Source organism: Oncorhynchus keta, chromosome 36, assembly GCF_023373465.1.
Source record: "Oncorhynchus keta strain PuntledgeMale-10-30-2019 chromosome 36, Oket_V2, whole genome shotgun sequence".
In the NCBI taxonomy this organism is placed as follows: domain Eukaryota; kingdom Metazoa; phylum Chordata; class Actinopteri; order Salmoniformes; family Salmonidae; genus Oncorhynchus; species Oncorhynchus keta.
In genome coordinates, this window is record NC_068456.1 from 2,533,014 (window position 1) to 2,557,715 (window position 24,702).

General features: G+C 41.4%; 1 protein-coding gene across 1 annotated transcript in view; it reads left to right on the top strand.

Moving 5' to 3' along the window:
• The first annotated feature begins 6,454 nt into the window (after positions 1-6,454).
• The window catches only part of erlin1 (ER lipid raft associated 1), a 19,434-nt gene continuing 1,186 nt past the window's right edge, over positions 6,455-24,702 (top strand). The window contains exons 1-8 of the mRNA XM_052498294.1: positions 6,455-6,603; positions 20,581-20,709; positions 20,809-20,890; positions 21,008-21,054; positions 21,155-21,216; positions 21,357-21,482; positions 21,571-21,644; positions 24,671-24,702. The exon at positions 24,671-24,702 is cut by the window's right edge and continues 27 nt beyond it. Coding sequence (XP_052354254.1) covers positions 20,597-20,709; positions 20,809-20,890; positions 21,008-21,054; positions 21,155-21,216; positions 21,357-21,482; positions 21,571-21,644; positions 24,671-24,702 — 536 coding nt within the window. The 5' untranslated portion in view covers positions 6,455-6,603; positions 20,581-20,596. The remainder of the gene's footprint in view (positions 6,604-20,580; positions 20,710-20,808; positions 20,891-21,007; positions 21,055-21,154; positions 21,217-21,356; positions 21,483-21,570; positions 21,645-24,670) is intronic.

Here is a 24,702-nt window from a genome sequence, read left to right on the forward strand (position 1 = left end):
ACTTAAAAATCATACAATGTGATTTTCTGGATTTTTGTTTTAGATTCCATCTCTCACAGTTGAAGTGTACCTATGATAAAAAAATTACAGACCTCTACATGCTTTGTAAGTGGGAAAACCTGAAATTGGCAGTGTATCAAACAAATTGTAACGGCTTTCTAGGTGTGGTGAAGGAGAGTCGGACCAAACTGCAGCGTGTAGATTGCAATCCATGTTTAATGAAAACATACGTAAATACAAATAAACACAAAACGTAATGAAAACCAAAACAGCCTATACTTGTCAACTAACTACAGCGACAGGAACTAAGGACAATCACCCACGACAAACTCAAAGAATATGGCTGCCTAAATATGGTTCCCAATCAGAGACAACGATAAGCACCTGCTTCTGATTGAGAACCACTCCAGACAGCCATAGACTTTGCTAGATAACCCCACTAGCTACAATCCAAATACATACACACCAAAACCCCAAGACAAAACACACCACAATACAAAAACTCCATGCCACACCCTGGCCTGACCCAATACATGAAGAAAAACACAAAATACTTAGACCAGGGCGTGACACAAATACTTGTTCTCCCACTGTACATTATTTAAAACAATCCATATATGATAACATAGTTGTGAATCAAACGAAACAACGATAGAGCAACAATAATTGATTAATCAGAAAATTCTGAAAGAATCACATCTGAAACATACGCAGTATATTTTAAGGTCATTTTAGATTGAGCTGACATATGCAGCATTTACCGATAATGCAGTCTCCGCTAAAGCTGTTTCATCCACAGCAGGTAGGAGAGGTCAGAGTTCAGAAGGGAATTCTGTATGACCATTTATCTTGGGTCACTCAGTCATGCAGCAGTTAGCTTCAAGTGAGGCAATGCCTGACGGCACCATGCCTCTGACCTAAAACTCATATGACCTACAACTTGTAGGCCTATGTATGCTGTATATGACTGTGTAGCCTGGCCTATGTAGTGATTCAGGCGTTCAGATTGTGAAAACTTTTGTTTTAAGCACTCGCCCAGAGCCTGTTGCCTTGGCATGTGGAAAAACCCATCTGATCCATTTTTATAGAAATGCTTATTCTTATCATTAAGAGTGTCTAGTAGTACAATCAAGCTGTTTAGAAAGTTTACTGATGAGCATATTCAACCCTAGCTAAAAGCCTATAGGGCTATTTATCAAAAATAAAATTCACCCGAAGAGTCCTACATTGTAGTGAGAACATTGTATAATATGTTTAAGGGGTGTTTCGTGATTGTGATTACTAAACAAAAATGGCAATGTTTCTGTGAAGAACTAGAACTGCCTGTTTCACGTTGCATCGTGTCCTGCAGCAGAGACCGGAAGTTCTAACCCCTTTGTGGTTTGTTTAGAATAACTATTTATTGAATGTGCTACTTCGACCACATCATGGCCTTGAGTCTCGTCTCCCCAGCAAAGTCAATTTATCAGATATTACAAGTCTACAAGGCATGATCTCTAACTTGATTTAGCTGTAGGCTACATACTTAACGCTTAAAGCCAGAATCCTTAGTTGCTAAACCCATTTTGGGGCCGTTAAATGTTGCAGGTGCAGAAGTTATTTTATTTACAGATGATAATGGTGATCTAGATGTTCAAATTACAATATTTACAAAATAATCTAAATTGATATTTACAAACTCCACAACTAACAGGTAAATTTAAAATACAATACCTTGGAGGAAGCAAACCTGTCTATTCTATTAGACTCAGGTTGGGGTATACCAGGCACACTTCAGGTTCCCCTCACAATGACATAAATGATAAATGACTTGCAACAATGGCCTGTAATCGCATCTAACAATTAAACAGACATGTCCACAGATCCTTAGTGCTTCTTTTAATCTTTTAACTGAAAAAGAGCAATAAAACATAACATTTTAAACAAAAACAAGGAATAAAATGACCTAAATTAAAACAGAATGGACATGTTAAATAAAACAAAAAAACTGACAACAAATAGACAAGGCAGACCCCCCTGCCTCACTCTCAGCCTCATTAATCTATCCTTCAATCAATATCGCCATCGTAATCGCTGTCATTGTCATCATAATAGTCATCATCCTCATCTACTTCCTCAATGTCTTCCACTTCAAGGCTTCTGCCACTGCCCTGCCAAAAGCCCTTCTGAACAAGGACAGTTCTTGCCCCAAGACTAAATACATTTTTCTCTGTGTGATGTTCCTGCTCATGTGAGTATAACTTCTTGACAGTGAAGACATCATCCTCAATGTACCACTTCTCTTCACACGCCCGCTCTATGAGGGAATTGAGCACAAAGAGCCTTTGCTTGAGGTGAAACTCTCCACAATCCTCTGCTCTTCCTGCTCTCCAGGACCAAACAGTGCTGTCCACCTGGGCATACACAAGGGCATGTGGGAGCTGTGAGGACAGAGAAGAGATGCATCATTATTTGCAAACTTTGATTTAGCCATGGCTAAAAGCATGACCTGGCGAAAGTAAGTAAGTTGTGGGTGGAAATATGTATCAGAGACAGAGAACAAATATATTTGGTTTATCAGTGCAACTGCAAATTGTACAAATGATTTTTAAAAATTAACTCGGCAAGTTGGTTAAGAACAAATTCTTAATTACAATGACGGCCTACTCCGGCCAAACCCGGACGACGCTGGGCAAATTGTGCACCGCCCTATGGGACTCCCAATCACAGCCAGATGTGATACAGCCTGGATTCGAACCATGTACTATAGTGACGCCTCTTGCACTGAGATGCAGTGCCTTAGACCGCTGCGTCACTCAGGAATTTTAAGGTGATGACTGTGATCCTTCGTGGGATTAACCTCTGAGAAGGCCTCAGACTGACCATGTCACTTAACTTGTGTTTGAGAAATTATATTCTTTGTCAATTAAAATAATCTAAATCAAATGTTATTTGTCACATGCACTGAATACAACAGGTGTAGGTAGACCTTACAGTGATATGCTTACTTACAGGCCCTTAACCAACAATGCATTTTTTGAAAAATGTGTTAAAAAGTGTTAAAATATTTACTAAAATAAACTGAAGTAAAAAATAAATAGAAGAAAATAGACAATAAAGGAACAATAAATAACAGTAGCGAGGCGACATACAGGGGGTACCGGTACAGAGTCAATGTGCGATGGCACAGGTTAGTCGAGGTAATTGAGGTAATATGTAGAGGTAAAGTGACAATGCATAGATAATAAACAGAGCATAGTAGCAGCGTAAAAATGGGGACAATGCAAATAGTCCGGGTAGCCGGACTATTCGTTCTTCCTTTTCCTGTAGTCCACAATTATCTCCTTTGTCTTGTCTTGATCACATAGAGAGAGAGGTTGTTATCCTGGCCCCACACTGACAGGACTCTGACCTCCTCCCTGTAGGCTGTCTCGACAGTGATCAGGCCTACCACTGTTGCATCGTAGGCAAACTTAATGTTGGTGTTGGAGTTGTGCTTGGCCATGCAGTCATAGTTGAACAAGAAGTACAGGAGTGGACTGAGCACGCACCCCTGAGGGGCCCCCAAGTTGAGAATTACCTACCCTCACCACCTGGCCGCGGACTGTCAGGAAGTCCAGGATCCAGTTGCAGAGGGAGGTGTTTAGTCCCAGGCTCCTTAGCTAAGTGATGAGCTTTGAGGGTCCTATGGTGTTGAACGCTGAGCTGTAGTCAATCATAGCATTCTCACATGGGTGTTCCTTTTGTCCAGTTGGGAAAGGGCCGTGTGGAGTGCAATAGAGATTGCATCATCTGTGGATCTGTTGGGGTGGTATGCAAATTGGAGTAGGTCTAGGGTTTCTGGGATAATGGTGTTGATGTGAGCCATGACCAGACTTTCAAAGCACTTCATGGCTATCGACGTGGGTGCTACGGGTCGGTAGTCATTTAGGCAGGTTACCTTGTTGTTCTTGGGCACAGGGACTATGGTGGTCTGCTTGAAACATGGTATTACAGACTTGGTCAGGGACAGGTTGAAAATGTCAGTGAAGACACTTGCCAGTTGGTCAGCTCGTGTTTTGAGTACACGTCCTGATAATCCGTCTGGCCCTGCGGCCATGTGAATGTTGACCTGTTTAAAGGTTTTACTCCGGAGAGGGTGATCACAGTCGTCCGGAATAGCTGATGCTCTCATGCATGTTTCAGTGTTGCTTGCCTCGAAGCGAGCATAGAAGTCATTTAGTTCATCTGGTAGGCTCATGTCACTGGGTAGCTCGTGGCTAGTCAAGTTCTGTGATGTGCTTACAAACCCTGAAGGAGTGTTTCAGATGTTAAATCCTGACCCAATCCACCAGAAGGACTAATGGGTGAGGATTGGATTGTGTGAGCACTGAGCAGAGCACCTGTTCTAGAATACTCTCTCTCTGGCCTTGGGGGTGTTGGAAACAAACTTAAGGACTTTCTGGCCCCAGCAGAGGCTACCATGCCCCGGTTTCACACCTCTGGCCATGGCTACTGTTGCTAAGTGGTTGTCAAAGCCCCCTCCAGAACACCCTCCCTGGCTAGAGTCATGTGACCTGGTCAGCCAATCACAGGCTGTGCTTGGTGGGGATCTTAAAACCCTAACTCTAGGAAAGTCTATGGTTGCCTAGAGTGGTTCTCAATCAGAGGCAGGTGTTTATCGTTGTCTCTGATGGGGAACCATATTTAGGCAGCCATATTCTTTAGGTCTCTTGTGGGTGATTGTTGCTGTCTTTGTGTTTGTGGCACCAGATAGGACTGTTTTGGTTTTTTCACGTTTCTTGTTTTGTAGATTGTTGTATTTTAATCTTTATTAAAGATGTACAAAACTAACCACGCTGCATTTTGGTCCGCCTCTCTTTCACCAGAAGAAAACCGTTACATGAACTGGTTAGGGTTCAGTTGATATACAGTGCATTCGGAAACTTGGCTTTTTCCCCAAAAATTGTTACAGCCTTATTCTAAAATGGATTAAATTGTTTTTATTCCCCTCATCAATCTACACACAATACCACATAATGACAAAGCAAGAACATTTTTGCAAATTCATAAATGAAAACTATCACATTTACGTAAGTGTTCAGACCCTTTACTCAGTACTTTGTTGAAACACCTTTGGCAGCAATTACAGCCTCGCGTATTCTTGGGTATGACACTCCAAGCTTGGCACGCCTGTATTTGGGGAGTTTCTCCCATTCTTCTCTGCAGATCCTCTCAAGCTCTGTCAGGTTGGATGGGGAGCATTGCTGCACAGCTATTTTCAGGTCTCTCCAGAGATGTTCGATCGGGTTCAAGTCCGGGCTCTGACTGGGCCACTCTAGGCCTGATTGGTGGAGTGCTGCAGAGATGGTTGTTCTTCTGGAAGGTTCTCCCATCTCCACAGAGGAACTCTAGAGCGCTGTCAGAGTGACCATCGGTATTTGGTCACCTCCCTGACCAAGGGCCTTCTCCCCCGATTGCACAGTTTGGCCATGCGGCCAGTTCTAGGATGTGTCTTGGTGGTTCCAAATTTCTTTGGAGGGCACTGTGTTCTTGGACCTTCATGCTGCAGAGTTTTTTGGTACCCTTTCCAAGTCTCATAGTAAAGGGTCTGAATACGTATGTAAATAATGTTATATTTCCAAATTTCTTCCATTGAAGAATGACAGAGGGCACTGTGTTCTTGGACCTTCATGCTGCAGAGTTTTTTGGTGCCCTTTCCAAGTCTCATAGTAAAGGGTCTGAATACTTATGTAAATAAATCTATATTTGTACCACAGTCTCTTTATAACTCATCTTCTGCACACCCATCTCTCCAGTGTTAAATTGCTATATTGTAATTATTTCACCACTATGGCCTATTTATTGTCTTGCCTCCCTTATCCTACCTCATTTGCACACACTGTATATAGACTTTTTCTATTGTATTATTGACTGCATGTTTGTTTATTCCATGTGTAACTCTGGGTTGTTGTTTGTGTCGCACTGCTTTGCTTTATCTTGGCCAGGTCGCAGTTGTAAATGAGAACTTGTTCTCAACTAGCCTACCAGGTAAATAAAGGTGAAATTAAAATAATGCCATATGTACACCAAATGCACCCTTTGCCATGTGTTTTTTAGCTAAACTATCTAGAAAAGTGGTTAGCTTTTTTGTTAGATAGCAAGCTAACTGGCTTGACTGTTTATGAACTTCCGTTTTTACCACCAGTCAAGCAATGCACGAGTTGAAAATATTGAACACGTGTTACACAGAACGCACCGCAACCTTGCGACGCGGACTTCTTCATTGACAATTCAGTGGATATGAGGCTTGAAGATTAAGCCAATATGTAATGCATATACAGTGATTTGCATTGGGGGCATTTATTTGACATTGGAACATGTTTTAAAACCAACATTTAATGCAAATGTAAATTAGATATGAACAAATATCATTGTTAATGTTTAGACAAATATTTTTCATACATTATTCATAAATACAGGTTTAAAATACTATAGGTTAATGACACTTTTCTATTACGTGGAGGACTTTAATTTGAACACTATCAATTCCGTGACCCGGAAGTACTTCAGTGTTGCTGACGAGGTGCTGATGGGTCGATGTCAACTGGATGAAAATACAAGATCTATCGCTTCAATACACTGGTAAGGTTGTATGAAGCCCTTCAGTCTGCACATGAACTAAATTGTAACTAGTAGCTAGTTTTGGCGTATGTATTATTTTTAGGCATGACGTGCGATTTGCCAAGTTAGCAGGACTGAACTAGCTAGCGAGCTAACACGAATCATATCAGATAATAAATTACCTAGCTAGCCAACTTGGTTAATAGCTTTTATTGCAGTGATTATTGGCTGTTTTTAACTTGATAGAGTAGGCTTGATAGTTAGCGTTAGCTGTGACGAGGCAGTATTTCTAACCTATAACGGTATTATACACACATACTACGTTACATCAGAGTTTCTAAATCCAGAGGCGCAAATTGCGAGACTTCCGGGAACGTTCGCGAAACAGACCAGGCCTGGGTTTGAGAAAGCAATGAGAGAAGTGAAAATAATTCTTTCTTAGTTAATTTTTTTCCGAAAACGAAAGACCCAACCTAGATTCGAGCCAATGTCTTAAGTAGTTTAACATGTTATTACTCCAACCTTGTGAAAGTGACAAACTGGCACGTTTTCGTCAAGAACAACTTTAGATCAAAGGAGTGCCTTTGATTCGACTGCGTGCGCCTGCGCTGTTTGGCGTGAGACGACCGATCCGATGACGTGTTTGTGCGCATGCGCTTAGCTATTCAACGTCGCCATGACATCGCCGACAAGTGTGATTGGGAATTCCTAATGGAGAATCAGTTTCTGCCTGTCTTTGGTTACATGCCTGAACAAGAATCCGGCTTTACAGGGGATGTTGAATATGGCGATTCTCCATTAAACCCGTGGCTTTTGTTTAATGTCAAATCCGGTATAATAAGTTTTATATTGGGATATTCGTTTTTTCTATAATCGATAGCTCCCTCGATTGTCATGACTATGACAATCGAGGGAGGCAATACGGTATCGCCTGGTCCCCAAATTGATGACGTTACGTCGTGCAGAGAGTCCATCCTGATGAGCCTTTCCCAGCCAACAACAAATATTCCCACAACTTTAGAATTTTCCCATAAAGTGGAAACTGACAACGTTTTAATTACTTTACATCGAGGAACACAAGCATTTCGCAAAACCCGCAATAACCTATGCTAAATATGCCTTGCCAATATTTTATTTGATATGAAACACACTTAAATCAGTGAAATATACATTTCCCAGTTTATGCTGCAAAACCAACTTTATAAGAGGTTTTAAAAATAGGTTATGTTTGAATAAACATTGCATGATGTACATTAAGGCATTGTCAGAATAGATTGATGCTGTTCAATGCATGATTAATATAATTCGCCAATAACTTTCTTGGTAGTCCAAAAAATATATAGCTATCAGGTTGTAAATCACAGCTGGCCTGGTACATTTATTTGCAGCCTCCATTCAGGATGCACTGTTTGTTTCAAATGACTCAATATTTTTGACAAAAACGGACGAATGCAACTCGGGTTGGGAATGTCAAGATCATCAAACTAGCAAGGGCAAGGATCAGAAGTCAGTTATGTGGCTAGTAGGCTAGCGTATCTATTAGGCTTGGGCGGTATACCTTATACCGGGGTATTTGGAAATAGCCACAGGGTGTTTTTTCAACACTGTTTACTATTACTTTAGTTTTTAAAGAAATGTTAATATTTGTAGCTTATTTTTAAATAAATACTTGCAGCCAACTTGTGCAATGTGTAAGGAGATAAAGCATGTTCTTCATTTCACCTTTCACATTATGGAGCTTTATACTTCCCCAGAACAGTTGAGGTTTTGAGTGCTTGTTTGTAAATTCCACTACTGGAGAAAACAGGAGAAGGTGAGTCCAGCAGTGTATTGACCTGGGTTGCGTTTTATATTGAAAGTTTATGATTTTTTTGCTTCAATATTGTGATCAGGGACTTACAACCATAGTTTAACTTCACAGAAAATACATCCGTGCAACACATTCTGCTGAAAATAGCTTAATTTTCATGATTTATTTTTTATTTTTCATAAATTTGTAAACAATTTTGGCTGTAACATAATAAAAGGTGGAAAAAGTCAAGGGATCTGAATACTTTCCGAATACACTGTGTGTGTATGTATATATATTGAACAAAAATAAACGCAACATGCAACAATTTAAAAAATAATTGACTGAGTTATTCTTAATATATGGAAATCAGTCAATTGAAATAAATTCATTAGGCCCTAATCTAAGGATTTCACATGAGTGGGCAGGGGTGCAGCCTTGGGTGGGCCTTGGAGGGCATAGGCCCACATACTGCGGAGCCAGGCCCAGCCAATCAGAATTTGTTTCTCCCCAGGAAAGGGCTTTATTTTTTATTTTTTTCTCATGAAACATGGCACTTTACATGTTGCATTTTATATTTTTGTTCAGTGTAATATGAATAAATAAAACTAGACATTTTTAGCCAACAGTCTGCTCTGTTGCATGATCCTCATTGCTTTCCAACATTGTTTTTATGAATTTTAGATCTGTCATCTCAGAACTGTCCCAGAGTTGGTTTTGAACCGTAGACATGTTTTCATCGTCCAAAGGGCAATGGGTAATTTTGAGCCCTGGAGGGAATTCTTTTATAAAGCCATTACAAGTATTTGGCTGTTATTGTAATGTTGGAATATTTTATATGCTTCCAAGGGTTGCCAACCATTCTCCAGGAGAGCCTTAAAGGGGCAGTGTTGTATTTTGAGACAGGCTTGAATATGTGAAGAAGCCAGAGGGTATCCTTAGAAAAAATTATGGTTAAAAAAAAGATAGTAATGTATTTGTTCCTTGCATCATACACAAGTAAGAACATTTCTTCTGTTTTTTTGGACAATAAAAACATGAGTCTTGTCCAATGTAAAAGTGGCAAAAAAAAAGTTAATGTTAAGCCCTGACATTTTTATTGCAACGGTGCAAGAATATTCCAGGTTAGTTTTCTGAGAGTTGGGAGAATCGCCCATCAACATCATACCAAACAAACACAGAACATGGTTGCCGTGTTCTCAGAATATATATATATTTTTTGTAGACACATTTCATGGGAATGTTGCAAGAACATTCATGTGTCCAATGTTGTTTACAGGGCTTGACATTAACTTTTTTTGCCATTTGTCTTTCGGACCCCCCCAGAAAAAGCTCTGTAACACCATCAACCAAATGGGTGACTGAAAATTATATGTTATCACTCTGTAGCGGCTGGCATGCTACGGGAAGGACGAGAGGAGACAAATCTTTTTCGATCAGCCTATTCCACTGGCGGAGCTGTGGCCTGAAAGACGAGTAGTAGTCTAGGCATGTCTGTGTGCCGAAGCGTACAGATGGAGTGGCTGACAGAGTCAGCAAGCCTCACTGGCTGTGCGTCTTGGAATCTGCTAAACTTTGGACATTGAGATATTAAATAGATGATAGAGAAGATGAAGCCTTGAATAGGAAGAGTGGAAGAGAGTGGGTTTTGTGTAAAATCATGGGCTCTCAGAACTGGATAATTATTGCATTTTCCCCCCTCATCCTCCTCTCTTATTAGGCTCATAAACTCAGCAATAAAAAACATCCTCTCACTGTCAACTGCATTTATTTTCAGCAAACGTAACGTGTAAATATTTTTATTAACAAGTTTCAGCAACTGAGACAAACTGAACAAGTTTCACAGACATGTGACTAACAGAAATTGAATAATTTGTCCCTGAACAAAGGGGGGCTCAAAATTAAAAGTAAGTCAGTATCTGGTGTGGCCACCAGCTGCATTAAGTACTGCAGTGCATCTCCTCTTCATGGACTGCACCAGATTTTCCCGTTCTTGCTGTGCGATGTTACCCCACTCTTCCACCAAGGCACCTGCAAGTTCCCAGACATTTCTGGGGGGGAATGGCCTTAGCCCTCACCCTCAGATCCAACAGTCCCAGACGTGCTCAATGGGTTTGTGATCCGGGCTCTTTGCTGGCCATGGCAGAACACTGACAGTCCTGTCTTGCAGGAAATCACACACAGAACAAGCAGTATGGCTGGTGGTATTGTCATGCTGGAGGGTCATGTCAGGATGAGCCTGCAGGAAGGGTACCACATGAGGGAGGAGGATGTCTTCCCTGTAAAGCACAGCGTTGAGATTGCCTGCAATGACGACAAGCTCAGTCCGATGATGCTGTGACACACTGCCCCAGACCATGACGGACCCTCCACCTCCAAATCGATCCCGCTCCAGAGTACAGGCCTCGGTGTAACTCACATTCCTTCGATAAATGCGAATCCGACCATGACCCCTGGTGAGACAACCGCGACTCGTCAGTGAAGAGCACTTTTTGCCAGTCCTGTCTGGTCCAGCGACGGTGGGTTTGTGCCCATACGTAATGTGGTTGCCGGTGATGTCTGATGAAGACCTGCCTTACAACAGGCCTACAAGCCCTCAGTCCAGCCTCCGTCTGCAATAGGCTGAGCGTCTGAGCACTGATGGAGGGATTGTGCGTTCCTGGTGTAACTTGGGCAGTTGTTGCCATCCAGTACCTGTCCCCCTGGTGTGATGTTTAGATGTACCGATCCTGTGCAGGGGTTACACGTGGTCTGCCACTGCAAGGACGATCAGCTGTCCGTCTTGTCTCTCTGTAGTGCTGTCTTAGGCTTCTCACAGTACAGACATGGCAATTTATTGCCCTGGCCACATCTGCAGTCCTCATGCCTCCCTACAGAGTGCCCAAGGCACGTTCATGCAGATGAGTAGGGACCCTGGGCATCTTTCTTTTGGTGTTTTTCAGAGTCTGTAGCAAGGCCTCTTTAGTGTCCTAAGTTTTCATAACTGTGACCTCGATTGCCTACCTTCTGTAAGCTGTTAGTGTCTTAACGACCGTTTCACAGGTGCATGTAATTGTTTATGGTTCATTGAACAAGCATGGGAAACAGTGTTTAAACCCTTTACAATGAACATCTGTGACATTATTTGGATTATCTTTGAAAGACAGGGTCCTGAAAAGGTGTTGATTCTTTTTTTACTGAGTTTAAATGCTTTGTAGTTAGGTTGCACATTGGTAGAATAATGTGTAGTTGGCCTATGCCTATTTTTACATTTCTTTCAAAAGCTTTTCTCAGCTGTAGTCAAAGTTTTTTATTTGTATTTTTTTACTCCTCATTATGTTTTTCCATCTAGGTATTGTTTGCTCAATTTCAATTTTTCTGGCCAACCAATATTTGAATGAGAATAGCATAGACCTTGACTTTCATAGTTATTCCCATTTTAAAAGCTACAACTTCAGGACATTTAAATACTTTATTAGAATAGTTTGGAAAATATACTTAACTTTAATTTGTCTTAATTTGCTTTTATGATATTTCAGTTAGTAGGATTAGGCTTTTGGTTGCTTGGTTCGCAATGGCAAGGAGGGATTTGTTTTCTGGCCTTACATGCCTGCCTTATTTCAGTCTTCTAATGCTTTGCTCAACTATAAGGTTTGTTGACATTTTCTCATTAGTTTTTTATATATTGCTACTATTTAATCTGTCTTTCTCATTATTAATTTAGGCCTCCCATGTTTTGTGGTTATTAAAAAAAAACACTTAGAACTTTGAGATATCTAGCAGAGTTATAGGCTTCTTTTAATTGTTTGATCATGAAATAGTGTAGTAGGAGAAATTCTGGATAAGAGCGTCTGCTAAATGACTTAAATGTAAATGTAAATCATGTAGTATGCATTAAACTGAAAGAGTGACTTAGTAGGCCAATTCTTTTATCAAAAAGAGAGAATTTGGGCTTCTATAACAAGACAACGGAGTATCCGCTAAATATAACATTTGGCTATTGCCACAGATCATCCAACGTTCGAGAGATTCTTTTCTCCGTTTTCTGACCAGATAATTTCCGCTGATTTGGTGAGACTCATACTTCGCTCCTTCTACATTGTTCTCTTGCTTTGTGTCAATATAACATGTTTATTGAAATAGGCTATAGGAATATAGACAATTTACTCAATGCACTGCCTTGCTGTGAGCTGCCTGATCCAATTCTGATCAGAGTAATTTGGACAACTGAAATCTATATTCTGGTTGTCTGACTTTTAACAAATTTATATATATATATTTTTTTACTTGCACTGAACAAGCAGACAAGCGTTATTGTCGAGCCCTGGTTTAGAACGTAGGGCTGTCCCCGAGCCCTTCAAAAATGTTGGTTCAACATAGTCATCTGTTATTTCGATTGGTCAAAGTTTTTAAACAGGTATTTTTCCCTAATATAGACACACCCTATGTGTTTTAATAAAATCAACTGTATGTCGGCAACTGAGCTTGTCTGATGTTTAAGCACACTGATGAATTTATCAAGGCACAAATGACTTGAGGGAGCCAGAGCTAAAGATAACCTGGTTACGCTCCTGCTCTTATGCTCTTAATAGGCTACACAAGGGGTTGCCAACCTTTTCCATTTGGAGTGCCAGTTATGATTTTTATATTGACTTTTTTGTGGAACAATTTCATTTATACTTGTCTTCGTATCTCAATTATGTGATTAATCAAAATTCTCTAAGTAAATTATTTTGCCATTGCCAACTAGGTAAAAAGTACTCTACATAGAAACTATCCCGATAATTTTTTTTTTTTTTTATCATATAAATCACATTGACTATTCATGGCTTGTCTGCAAGGAACTTGAAACATTGTAACAACTATTAACTTGGGTCTGGCCTGAAGCTCAAGCTTGCGAACTTGCAACATTGTATAAAATATTCTGGGCCCTCAATTTCCACTCCAGTGAGCTCCAAACAGACAAAGCATTTCATGGCTACAGATGTGAGTGCTATGGGGTGGTAGACATTTAAACAGGTTACCTTGGTGTTCTGGGGCACAGGGACTATGGTAGTCTGCTTGAAACATGTAGGTATTACATGCTGGGTTATCGAGTGAAGACACTTGCCAGCTTGTTAGCACATGCTCTGTGTACGTGTCCTGATTTTAAAAGGTCTTACTCACATCGGCTATGGTGCGTGATGACACAGTTTTTGGGAACAGCTGGTGCTCTCATGCATGGTTCAGTTTTCCTAGCCTCCGCAGTTGCTAGCCTCCGCACAAGCATACAAGGTATTTAGCTCGTCTGGTTGGCTCGTGTGACTGAACAGCTCCCAGCTTGGCTTGTGTTTGTTATCCGTGATAGTTTGCAGGCCCTGAAGATATAGTAGGATTGGTTCTTGGTCCTGTATTGATGCTTTGCCTGATTGATGGATCATTGGAGGGCGTAGCAGGATTTCTTACAATCATTTGGATTAGTCCTTGAAACCGGCAGCTCTAGGCTTTAACTCAATGCAGATGTTGCCTGTAATCCATGGCTTCTGGTTGGGATATGTACGTATTGTCATTGTGGGGACGTTTTGTCGATGCACTTATTATTGAAGACAATAACTGAAATATACTTGGAATGAGCATAATGGCTGCCATTCTGTATTTTCAATCAAATGTATTTATAAAGCCTTTCTTACATCAGCTGATGTCAAAGTGCTGTACAGAAATCCAGCCTAAAACGCCAAAGAGTAAAACAAAATTCCCCCCAAGCCCTTAGCACTGAATTCCTTGAGAAACTCTTGCTCATCCGCAGAGTACGACCCTGCCTCACACAGGAAGCGGCGCAGGTCCTAATCCAGGCACTTGTCATCTCCCGTCTGGACTACTGCAACTCGCTGTTGGCTGGGCTCCCTGCCTGTGCCATTAAACCCCTACAACTCATCCAGAACGCCGCAGCCCGTCTGGTGTTCAACCTTCCCAAGTTCTCTCACGTCACCCCGCTCCTCCGCTCTCTCCACTGGCTTCCAGTTGAAGCTCGCATCTGCTACAAGACCATGGTGCTTGCCTACGGAGCTGTGAGGGGAACGGCACCTCAGTACCTCCAGGCTCTGATCAGGCCCTACACCCAAACAAGGGCACTGCGTTCATCCACCTCTGGCCTGCTCGCCTCCCTACCACTGAGGAAGTACAGTTCCCGCTCAGCCCAGTCAAAACTGTTCGCTGCTCTGGCCCCCAATGGTGGAACAAACTCCCTCACGACGCCAGGACAGCGGAGTCAATCACCACCTTCCGGAGACACCTGAAACCCCACCTCTTTAAGGAATACCTAGGATAGGATAAGTAATCCTTCTCACCCCCCCTCTAAGATTTAGATGCACTATTGTAAAGTGACTATTCTACTGGATGTCATAAGGAATGAATGCAATTTGTAAGTCGCTCTGGATAAGAGCGAGTCCAGGCACTGTGTGAAAACATGAAAACACGTGAAAACAAATTGTTACTTCAATAGTAAACAGTACAATGCAGCGTATCGTGCATACCCTTAGATTTTGATTTGATAATGTAATATTGATGGAATATGAGACCTGTGGTGCACGAGTCTGGGTTCGAGTCCATTGGCCCGTGACCCGAGAGACCTGTGGTCGTCTGGCTTAGGGGAGGTTTGGCTGGCAGGCATGTTCTTGTCCCATCGCATGCTAGGGACTCCTGTGGCGGGCTGGGCGCAGTGCCCGCTGACACGTCACCAGGTGTACGGTGTTTCCTCCGACACATTGGTGCGGCTGGCTTCCGGATTAAGTGGGCATTGTGTCAAGAAACAGAGCAGCTTGGTTGGGTTGTGTTTCGGAGGACGCACGGCTCTCGACCTTCGCCTCTCCCGAGTCTGTATGGGAGTTGCAGCGATGAGACAAGACTGTAACTACCAATTGGATACCATGAAATTGGGGAGAAAAATAAATAAACGTATGCACCGTTTATGAATTCAACCATCAATTCTCTGACTACGTGGGGGAACATTACCACCAAATAAGTGTTACAAGTGTCCTTCACGTACAGTTGAAGTCAGAAGTTCACGTACACTTAGGTTGGCGTCATTGAAACTCGTTTTTGAACCACTCCACAAATGTCTTGTTAACAAACTATAGTTCTGGCAAGTCAGTTGTGTTATGCGCAAAGTAGATGTCCTAAGTAATTTTTCCAACAATTGTTTACAGATTATTTCACTTATAATTCACTGTATCACAATTCCAGTGAGCCAGAAGTTTACATACACTAAGTTGATGGTGCCTTTAAACAGCTTGGAAAATTCCAGAAAGTAATGTCATGGCTTTAGAAGCTTCTGATAGGCTAATTGACATAATTTGAGGTGTACCTGTGGATGTATTTCAAGGCCGACCTTAAAACTCAGTGCCTCTTTGCTTGACATCATGGCAAAATCAAAAGCCAAGACAGAAAGTCAGCCAAGACCTCAGATTTTTATTTAGACCTCCCAAAGTCTGGTTCATCCTTGGGAGCAATTTCCAAACGCCTGAAGGTACCACGTTCATCTGTACAAACAATAGTACGCAAGTATGAACACCGTGGAACCACGCAGTCTTCATACCACTCAGGAAGGAGATGTGTTCTGTCTCCTAGAGATGAATGTACTTTGGTGCGAAGACAGAAATCAATCCCAGAACAGCAGCGAAGGACATTGTGAAGATGCTGGAGGAAACCGGTACAAAAGTATCTATATCCACAGTAAAACGTGTCCTATATCGACATAACCTGAAAGGCCGCTCAGAAAGAACGAAGCCACTGCTCCAAAACTGCCATAAAAAAGCCAGAGTATGGTTTGCAACTGCACATGGGGACAAAGATTGTACTTTTTGGAGAAATGTCCTGTTTGGCCATATTGACCATCATTATGTTAGGAGGAAAACGGGGGAGGCTTGCAAGCTGAAAAACACCATTCCAACTGTGTCACGGGGGTGGCAGCATCATGTTGAGGGGGTGCTTTGCTGCAAGAGAGACTGGTGCACTTTACAAAATAGATGGCGTCATGAGGAAGGAAAATTGTGGATATATTGAAGCAACATCTTCAGACCTCAGTCGGGAAGTTAAAGCTTGGTTGCGAATGGGTCTTCCAAATGGATAATGACACCAAGCACAGTTCCAAAGTTGTGGCAAAATGGCCTAAGGACAACAAAGTCAAGGTATTGGAGTGGTCATCCCACAGCCTTGACCTCAATCCCATAGATAAGTTGTGGGAACAACTGAAAAAGTTTTTGCGAGCAATGAGGCCTACAAACCTGACTCCGATACACCAGCTCTGTCAGGAGGAATGGGCCAAAATTCACCCAACCTATTGTCGGAAGCTTGTGGAAGGCTACCTGGAACGTTTGACCCAAGTTAATCAATTTAAAGGCAATGCTACCAAATACTAATTGAGTGTATGTAATCTTCTGACCCACTGGGAATGTGATGAATGAAATAAAAGCTAAATAAATCCTTCTCTACTATTATTCTAACATTTCACATTTTAAAATAGTGGTGATCCTAACTGACCTAAGACAGGGAATTTTTACTAGGATTAAATGTCAGGAATTGTTTAAATGTATTTGCTAAGGTGTATGTAACCTTCCGACATTAACAGTACATAGAACAGGCCACGACCTGCAGATTCCTGCTTTAAGGAAATGCTCTCTTAACTCCAAAACATGCTAAATAGGTTGTCAGAAGGTTTTTGTTGACATAGAATGTTCACATAACTAATGGCAAACTGGACACTCAAACATCAGAACATTATTAGTAACATTACAAAAACATTCTCTCCCTTGAAATGTTAGCTTGGTTCCCAGCTAGCTAGTTTAATGATTGTGGCTAGAAACTTCAGCGATTATTTGAAACTTGTCTGCTGAAGTTGGGACTTGGGAGTATTCAGAATCATTCTGTTTTTATAGAGTTAGCCTTTTATGCCGTAGTTCGGTGAAAATCACTACAAGAAATGTGCGTTAGCTGTCATCCTTGCCTGATATTGGCTACGCTAGCATTTCCCAAACTAGGGGTCCTGCTTTTAAAATGTGGTCGTGAGAGAGACTCTGTAATAAAAAAACACACTTGGTTCATAGAACCTGGGTTACGGTACTAGTCTCCGGTAGTCGCTAGATGGAATTGTAATTAACAGAGCCACATTTGTTGTAAGGAGCGGTTTCTGTTTCTTTCCCCATCTACATTGCCCACAAGCCGGCCGGGACTCATTAGAACACAGTGGCAGGCACTAAATCAGACTTGCAAAAAGACCCTTGCCCGATCTTCTGAACTTCCCAATACCTTTTCTGATGCATTTGTCACTTCAAACCATACTTCCTTCAGATTGGAATACTGTCAAAAGTACTGTCAGACTAATTGTTCTAGCCCCAATTAAAAAAGTATATATTGGGTGTTAATTACCTCACTTTTTACATTTATTATTTTACATGGTGGGGTTGCAAAAAAAAGTAGCAAATGGGGTCGCGGGACAGAAACTTTGTAAACCCCTGGGCTACACTATCTAGCTACTTCCCTCTCCCTTACTACGGCAACCGGGGTCGAAGGACGTGCTGTACCTCTTTGTGTTGTCGGCTTGCTCTGCAAACTCTCCACATTGAGCAGTGTAGACTGTATCATGGTGACATCCAGGTGGTTACTACCAATATAGAATGAAATAGCCAAATACACTAATTTGAAGGGGTGGATGGAGAAGAATCTACACTTGTTTTTTGTCAAATAAAAAATAGGATTTCAGATTTCAATATTTATAGCTCTTTAACGAAGCGTGCCATGACTAAAAATGATATATTCTGAATTGGGAGGATGGAGAAAAATCCACACCTTTTTTGTTTGTTTGAACTCCTGAAGAAAATGTAAATCTTCAATAGCTCTTCAAAAAAGCGTGCCATGACTAAAAATGATATATTCTAAATCGGGAGGATGGAGAAAAATACATGCCTTTTTGGTGCGTGAATTTGTTATAAACAACATTTGGGGGGGTTTCATTTCCAATAACTCCAAGTTTTACATGACTATGAAAATGATATATTCTGAATCGGGAGGATAGAGAAAAGTCCATGCCTTTAAAAAATAATTCAACCTTCAATAGCTCTGTATTCTATGTACTATGTATTCTGAATTAGGATAGAGAAGAATCTATACTTTTTTTCTGGGGGGGTAAAAACAAAAGGCATCCATTCTCTAAAGGTCAAAATAAAAAGTTACATGCAACTGAAAAAATGCCTTTTCTGGAAAAAGTATTGTTTTTGACCTAGTACGCATGCACAAAATCCACCTCCAGCAGTGTGTGAATGTCATATCGATCTATTGCTTCACCCGTGCTACACGGAATGCAATATTTCATGCAAGTAGATTAAGTAGACCATATAGGGTACTTTTTTTTACAGTCATATGTTTCTAAATGGCTTTATTTAGTGGATTTTCATTCAATTTGTTTTATACTGCAGGAGGTGCAGAAGAGATGGATTTGGCACATGCAGAATACTTAGATTCTATCCAGACAAGGCATAGTGGGTGTAGCCAATGGTATGGTCTCAGACAATTTTAAAGGCCTGGCTCTTGTCCGAAGTTTTTAAACCTGTTTGGCGCAGGCGTGCTGATAGCGACCGACCTCGACAACATCCAGTGAAATTGCAGAGCGCCAAATTCATAATAAACATTTCATAAAAAGTGTTATACATCGTTCTACTGTCCCACCTGCCCAACATCCGGTGAAATTGCAGAGGGCGCAATTCAAACTACGGTATTATAAATATTTAACTTTCATAAAATCACAAGTGTAATACATCAAAATGAAGCTTAACTTCTTGTTAAGCCAACCGCCGTGTTTCAAAAAGGCTTTACGGCGAAAGCAAACCATGCGATTATCTGAGGACAGTGCCCCGCATACAAACACATGAAAAACATATTTCAACCAGGCAGGTGCAACACGAAAGTCAGAAATAGCGATATAAAAAGTGCCTTACCTTTGATCTTCTTCTGTTGGCACTCCAAAAGGTCCCAGTTGCATCACAAATGGTCCTTTTGTTTGATAATGTCCTTCTTTATATCTATAAAAACTCAGTTAAGCTGGCTTGCTTCAGTCAATAATCCACCCAGTTTCCCTCCATCAAAATGCATACAAAATTAATCCCAAATGTTACTAATAAACTATTCCAAACAAGTTAAACAAAATTTATGATCAAACCTTAGGTACCCTAATACATAAATAAATTATACAATTTAAGACTGTGAATTGTTATAGTCTTTACCGGAGAAAAATACCAAAGAACGCGCTCTCTTCCACGTGCTTGGAAACACTAAAGCCAAAATGGGAGCCACCTAGAAAAACTACAATTTCTGGCTAATCTTTCCAAAAACCAGCCTGAAACTCTTTCTAAAGACTGTTGACATCTAGTGAAAGCCCTAGGAACTGCAATCTGGGAGGACTTTGCCTTGTAATCAAAGTGACAGCCATTGAAAATAGAGGTAGGCTGATTTTTGTTTTGTTTGTGGGGGGATGGTTTGTCCTCGGGTTTCGCCTGCCATATCAGTTCTGTTATACTCAGACATAATTTGAACAGTTTTAGAAACTTTAGAGTTTTCTGTCCAAATCTACCAATTATATGCATATCCTAGCTTCTGGGTTTTAGTAACTGGCACTTTACTTTGTGCACCTCATTCATCCAAACTTCCGAATACTGCTCCCTCGCCTAAAAAAGCTAAAGCTAATTTAAGACAATTCTACACATTTTGCCATGGGTAGAGACAACATTTTACGGTTTTAATGTGAATTTCCTGCATTTCTACACATTTTGTCATGGGGTTAAGAGAATTTGTGGCTTTGAAGCTAATTTCCTTCACATTTTGCCATGCCTTATGCAGTGTTCCAATTCTGAGTGACTAAAACTTTTATTTTTAAATCGTTGCCCCATTACTTGAATTTTAGATTTACCCTGACTCTTAGTTTTATTTAGGTGATTGTTAGTTCTCAGATGATCTTATATAAAAAAAAAATATAGCTCCATATTTATACAGTTTGCACTGAAAATGTTTTACCACCTGAAAATGGTGTTTTTAAATGAAATACAAATTGTAATATTTTTTTGTTGTTGTAGTGGTGGCAACGATTTGGCAGCCCACCTCTGGTAAATGAATATTTGGAAAGCACTGCTTCATCTTTAGTTTTCTCTTTTTTGTTCTCTCACTCTGTAACTGTGTGTGTGTGTGTGTGTGTGTGTGTGTTGTAGGTGAGTTCGGGTGAGGATGACGATGACTCACGTGGGGGCAGTAGTTGGTGCAGTAACTGCAGTGATGGCCATCCTGCTGCACTCCTCCATTCACAAGATAGAGGAGGGACACCTAGCTGTTTACTACAGGTATGATCCATGACCCCCCAAACCTCTGTCATCCATTCACCAGGTAGTGAAGTACTGTGAAGAGTAGATTCATATTATTGGTTAATTTCTGTGTTTTAGAGGAGGAGCTTTGCTAACTTCACCCAACGGCCCTGGATACCACATTATGATGCCCTTTCTTACCACCTACAGATCAGTACAGGTACTATCTGACCCCTAAACCCTGACCCCTGACTTCTAACTCTGGATACCATATCATGCTGGCCTTTATTAGATCTACAGGTCAGTTCTAAAAAAAAAAAAAAACGTTCTCTTCCAGACGACTCTTCAAACTGATGAGATAAAGAACGTGCCTTGTGGAACTAGGTAAATCTAGAACATTTGCATGGTGTTTCTGAAAGGTGCTTGTGTGGTGGAGGACGTTGACCATGTTTCTGACCATGTTTCTGATGTGTTCTCTCCACAGTGGGGGAGTGATGATCTACTTTGACCGTATAGAGGTGGTCAACATGCTGGTGCCCTCATCTGGTAAGACCTTCAGAACTACTAGCTAACAGAGTGGATCCCTAGGACACCTACGTTGTCCCCGTTGCTATGTAGTTGGAAAGGGGGGGGGGGGTGACGTTTCTACTTTCCTAGTGTATACTAACCTCTCTCTCTCCTCACAGTGGTGGACACAGTGAAGAACTATACAGCTGATTATGACAAAACTCTAATTTTCAACAAGATTCACCACGAACTCAACCAATTCTGCAGCGTACACACTTTACAGGAGGTCTACATTGAGCTGTTTGGTGAGCACTCACTCACTCACTTGTATATCTGCTGAGACACTTTCTATACATCAGTCTAATAACTCTTTTTTTTTTTTTGGTTTGTCAGACATCATTGATGAGAACCTGAAAATCGCTCTGCAGAAAGACCTAAACTCTATGGCGCCTGGACTGACGATACAGGTACACACACACACACCAGGATTGGGGTTGATTCCATTCCAATCCCATTTAAGTCAGTCAATTCAGGAAGTAAAGTGAAATTACCACTTTGCGCCAAGTTTACTTCCTGAATTGACTGAATTAAATGGGAATTGACCCCAACCCTGACACAAACACACACTCACCTGAGTGGTCGGGTGCATTCAGCAGGAAGCACTGTTTTGGAACATTCAGTTAATAATATGTTAAGTAGAACAATAATGCCTCTCTGACATGTAGAATAAGGAATCGCATCATTGCTATTTGTGACACTTCTATCTGCAGCATTTGACAATCAGGTCCTAAAATTAACACCTGCCAAATGCGGGTAGATTTTGGCATTGGCAGGTAATATGTCTATTTCACCAGCCACGTTGGCGGGTGGTCTGTGTTCCACAGTGCCCAAGTATGATCACATTTCTAGCAAAAATAAATGCTGCAGTAGCTGTTTTCAAAGTATCTGGCGTTTTAGTTTCATAGCTGGTAAATTAATCACACAAAGTCAAAGCACTCCACTGAACAAAAATATAATCTACTTTGACCATATAGAGGTAGTCAATACTCTCAAATTTTGTGCACAAATTTGTTTACAACCCTGTTAGTGAGCAATTCTCCTTTGCCAAGATAATCCATCCACCTGGCAGATGTGGCATATCAAGAAGCTTATTAAACAGCATGCTCATTACACAGGTGCACCTTGTGCTGGGGACAATAAAAGGCCACTTTAAAAGGTGCAGTTTTGTCACACAAAATAATGCCACAGATGTCTCAAGTTTTGAGGGGGAATGTGGAATTGGCACGCTGACTGCAGGAATGTCCACAAGAGCTGTTGCCAGAGAATTGAATGAATGGTAATTTCTCTACTGTAAACTGCCTTCAACGAATTTGGCAGTACATCCAACCAACCTCGCAGACTACGTGTAACCATGCCACCCATGGCTGCACCCCATGCCCTGTCATGTGAAATCCATAGATTAGGGTCTAATGAATTTATTTCAATTGGCTTAGTTGCTTTATATGAACTGTATATCAGTAAAATATTTGAAATTGTTGAATGTTGTTCAGTGTACGAATTTTACAATGGCCTATCCCACCTCGCTCTGCAACATTGCCTGGGTTGGGGCTGTGTGCATGTAAAGAGCTGAGTGAAATATTCATTTTTAGAAGTGCTGCACACGTATAAAAGTTGGTCTCATTTACTTGAAAAGAAAGTCTACGAAAGTGAGACTGTCAATGTGTTTCTTGGCTATTTACATTTTTGTTCACAAGCTAGGTTGTTTTTCAATGTTTGGGAAGAGAAGACAAAGCAGCTACTAGTCAGACTCATTCTCACAGGCGCAAACGTTTTTTATTTATTTCACCTTTATTTAACCAGGTAGGCTAGTTGAGAACAAGTTCTCATTTGCAACTGCGACCTGGCCAAGATGAAGTAAAGCAGTTCGACACATACAACAACACAGAGTTACACATGGATTAAACAAAACATACAGTCAATAATACAGTAGAACAAAAGAAAACAAAGTCTATATACAGTGAGTGCAAATGAAGTAAGATAAGGGAGTTAAGGCAATAAATAGGCCATGATGGCGAAGTAATTACAATATAGCAATTAAACACTGGAATGGTAGATGTGCACAAGATGAATGTGCAATTAGAGATACTGGGCTGCATAGTAGCAAGATAAATAAATAAATACAGTATGGGGATGAGGTAGGTAGGTAGATGGGCTGTTTACAGATGGGCTATGTACAGGTGCAGTGATCTGTGAGCTGCTCTGACAGCTGGTGCTTAAAGCAAGTGAGGGAGATATGAGTCTCTAGCTTCAGAGATTTTTGCAGTTCGTTCCAGTCATTGGCAACAGAGAACTGGAAGGAAAGACGACTAAAGGAGGAATTGGCTTCGGGGGTGACCAGTGAGCTATATCTGCTGGAGCGCGTGCTATGAGTGGGTGCTGCTATGGTGGCCAGTGAGTTGAGATAAGGCAGGGCTTTCCCCAGCAGAGACTTGTAGATAACCTGTAGCCAGTGGGTTTGGCAACGAGTATGAAGCGAGGGCCAACCAACGAGAGCATACAGGTCGCAGTGGTGGTTAGTGTATGGGGCTTTGGTGACAAAACGGATGGCACTGTGATAGACAGGTGCGGGCAGTGATCGATTTGAGTAGTATGCATTTAGTTTTACTTGCGTTTAAGAGCAGTTGGAGGCCACGGAAGGAGAGTTGTATACCTCGTCTGGAGGTAAGTTAACACGGTCCAAAGAGGGGCCAGAAGTATACAGAATGGTGTCGTCTGCGTAAGAGGTGGATCAGAGAATCACCAGCAGCAAGAGTGACATCATTGACGTATACAGAGAAGAGAGTCGGCCCGAGGATTGAACCCTGTGGCACCCCCATAGCGACTGCCAGAGGTCCAGACAACAGGCCCTCCGATTTGACACACTGAACTCTATCAGAGAAGTAGTTGGTAAACCAGGCGAGGCAATCATTTGAGAAACCAAGGCTGTCGAGTCTGCAAATAAGAATGTGGTGATTGACAGAGTCGAAAGCCTTGGCCAGGTCGATGAATACGGCTGCACAGTAATGTCTCTTATCGATGGCGGTTATGATGTCGTTTAGGACCTTGAGCGTGGCTGAGGTGCACCCATGACCAGCTCTGAAACCAGATTGCATAGACATGACTCAAGTCACGTTACCATGGTAATCTCCCACCCTTAAAGGGGCAGGTGCCATGTTTCGTCTCTTCTGTGTTCTTTTGGTTAAAAGACTCTGGTCACAAAAAATGAAATTAAACAGTATACCACAATTCTTCTTACTAGTAATACATGTATTGTTTTAGAAACATTACAAAGCATGTTCTTTCCTGTTTTGTTAGTGTAATTGTAGGGGGAGGGATGTTTGGCTGGTTAAAAATCTGAGTGGCTGGTGGTCCAAAAATGTAATGTTATGCCCTGCGTTCGGCTACTGAACGGGGCTCTGGTTTGTAAATACTGAGTGTGTCTCTTATGTCCCAGGCTGTCCGAGTCACCAAGCCCAAAATCCCAGA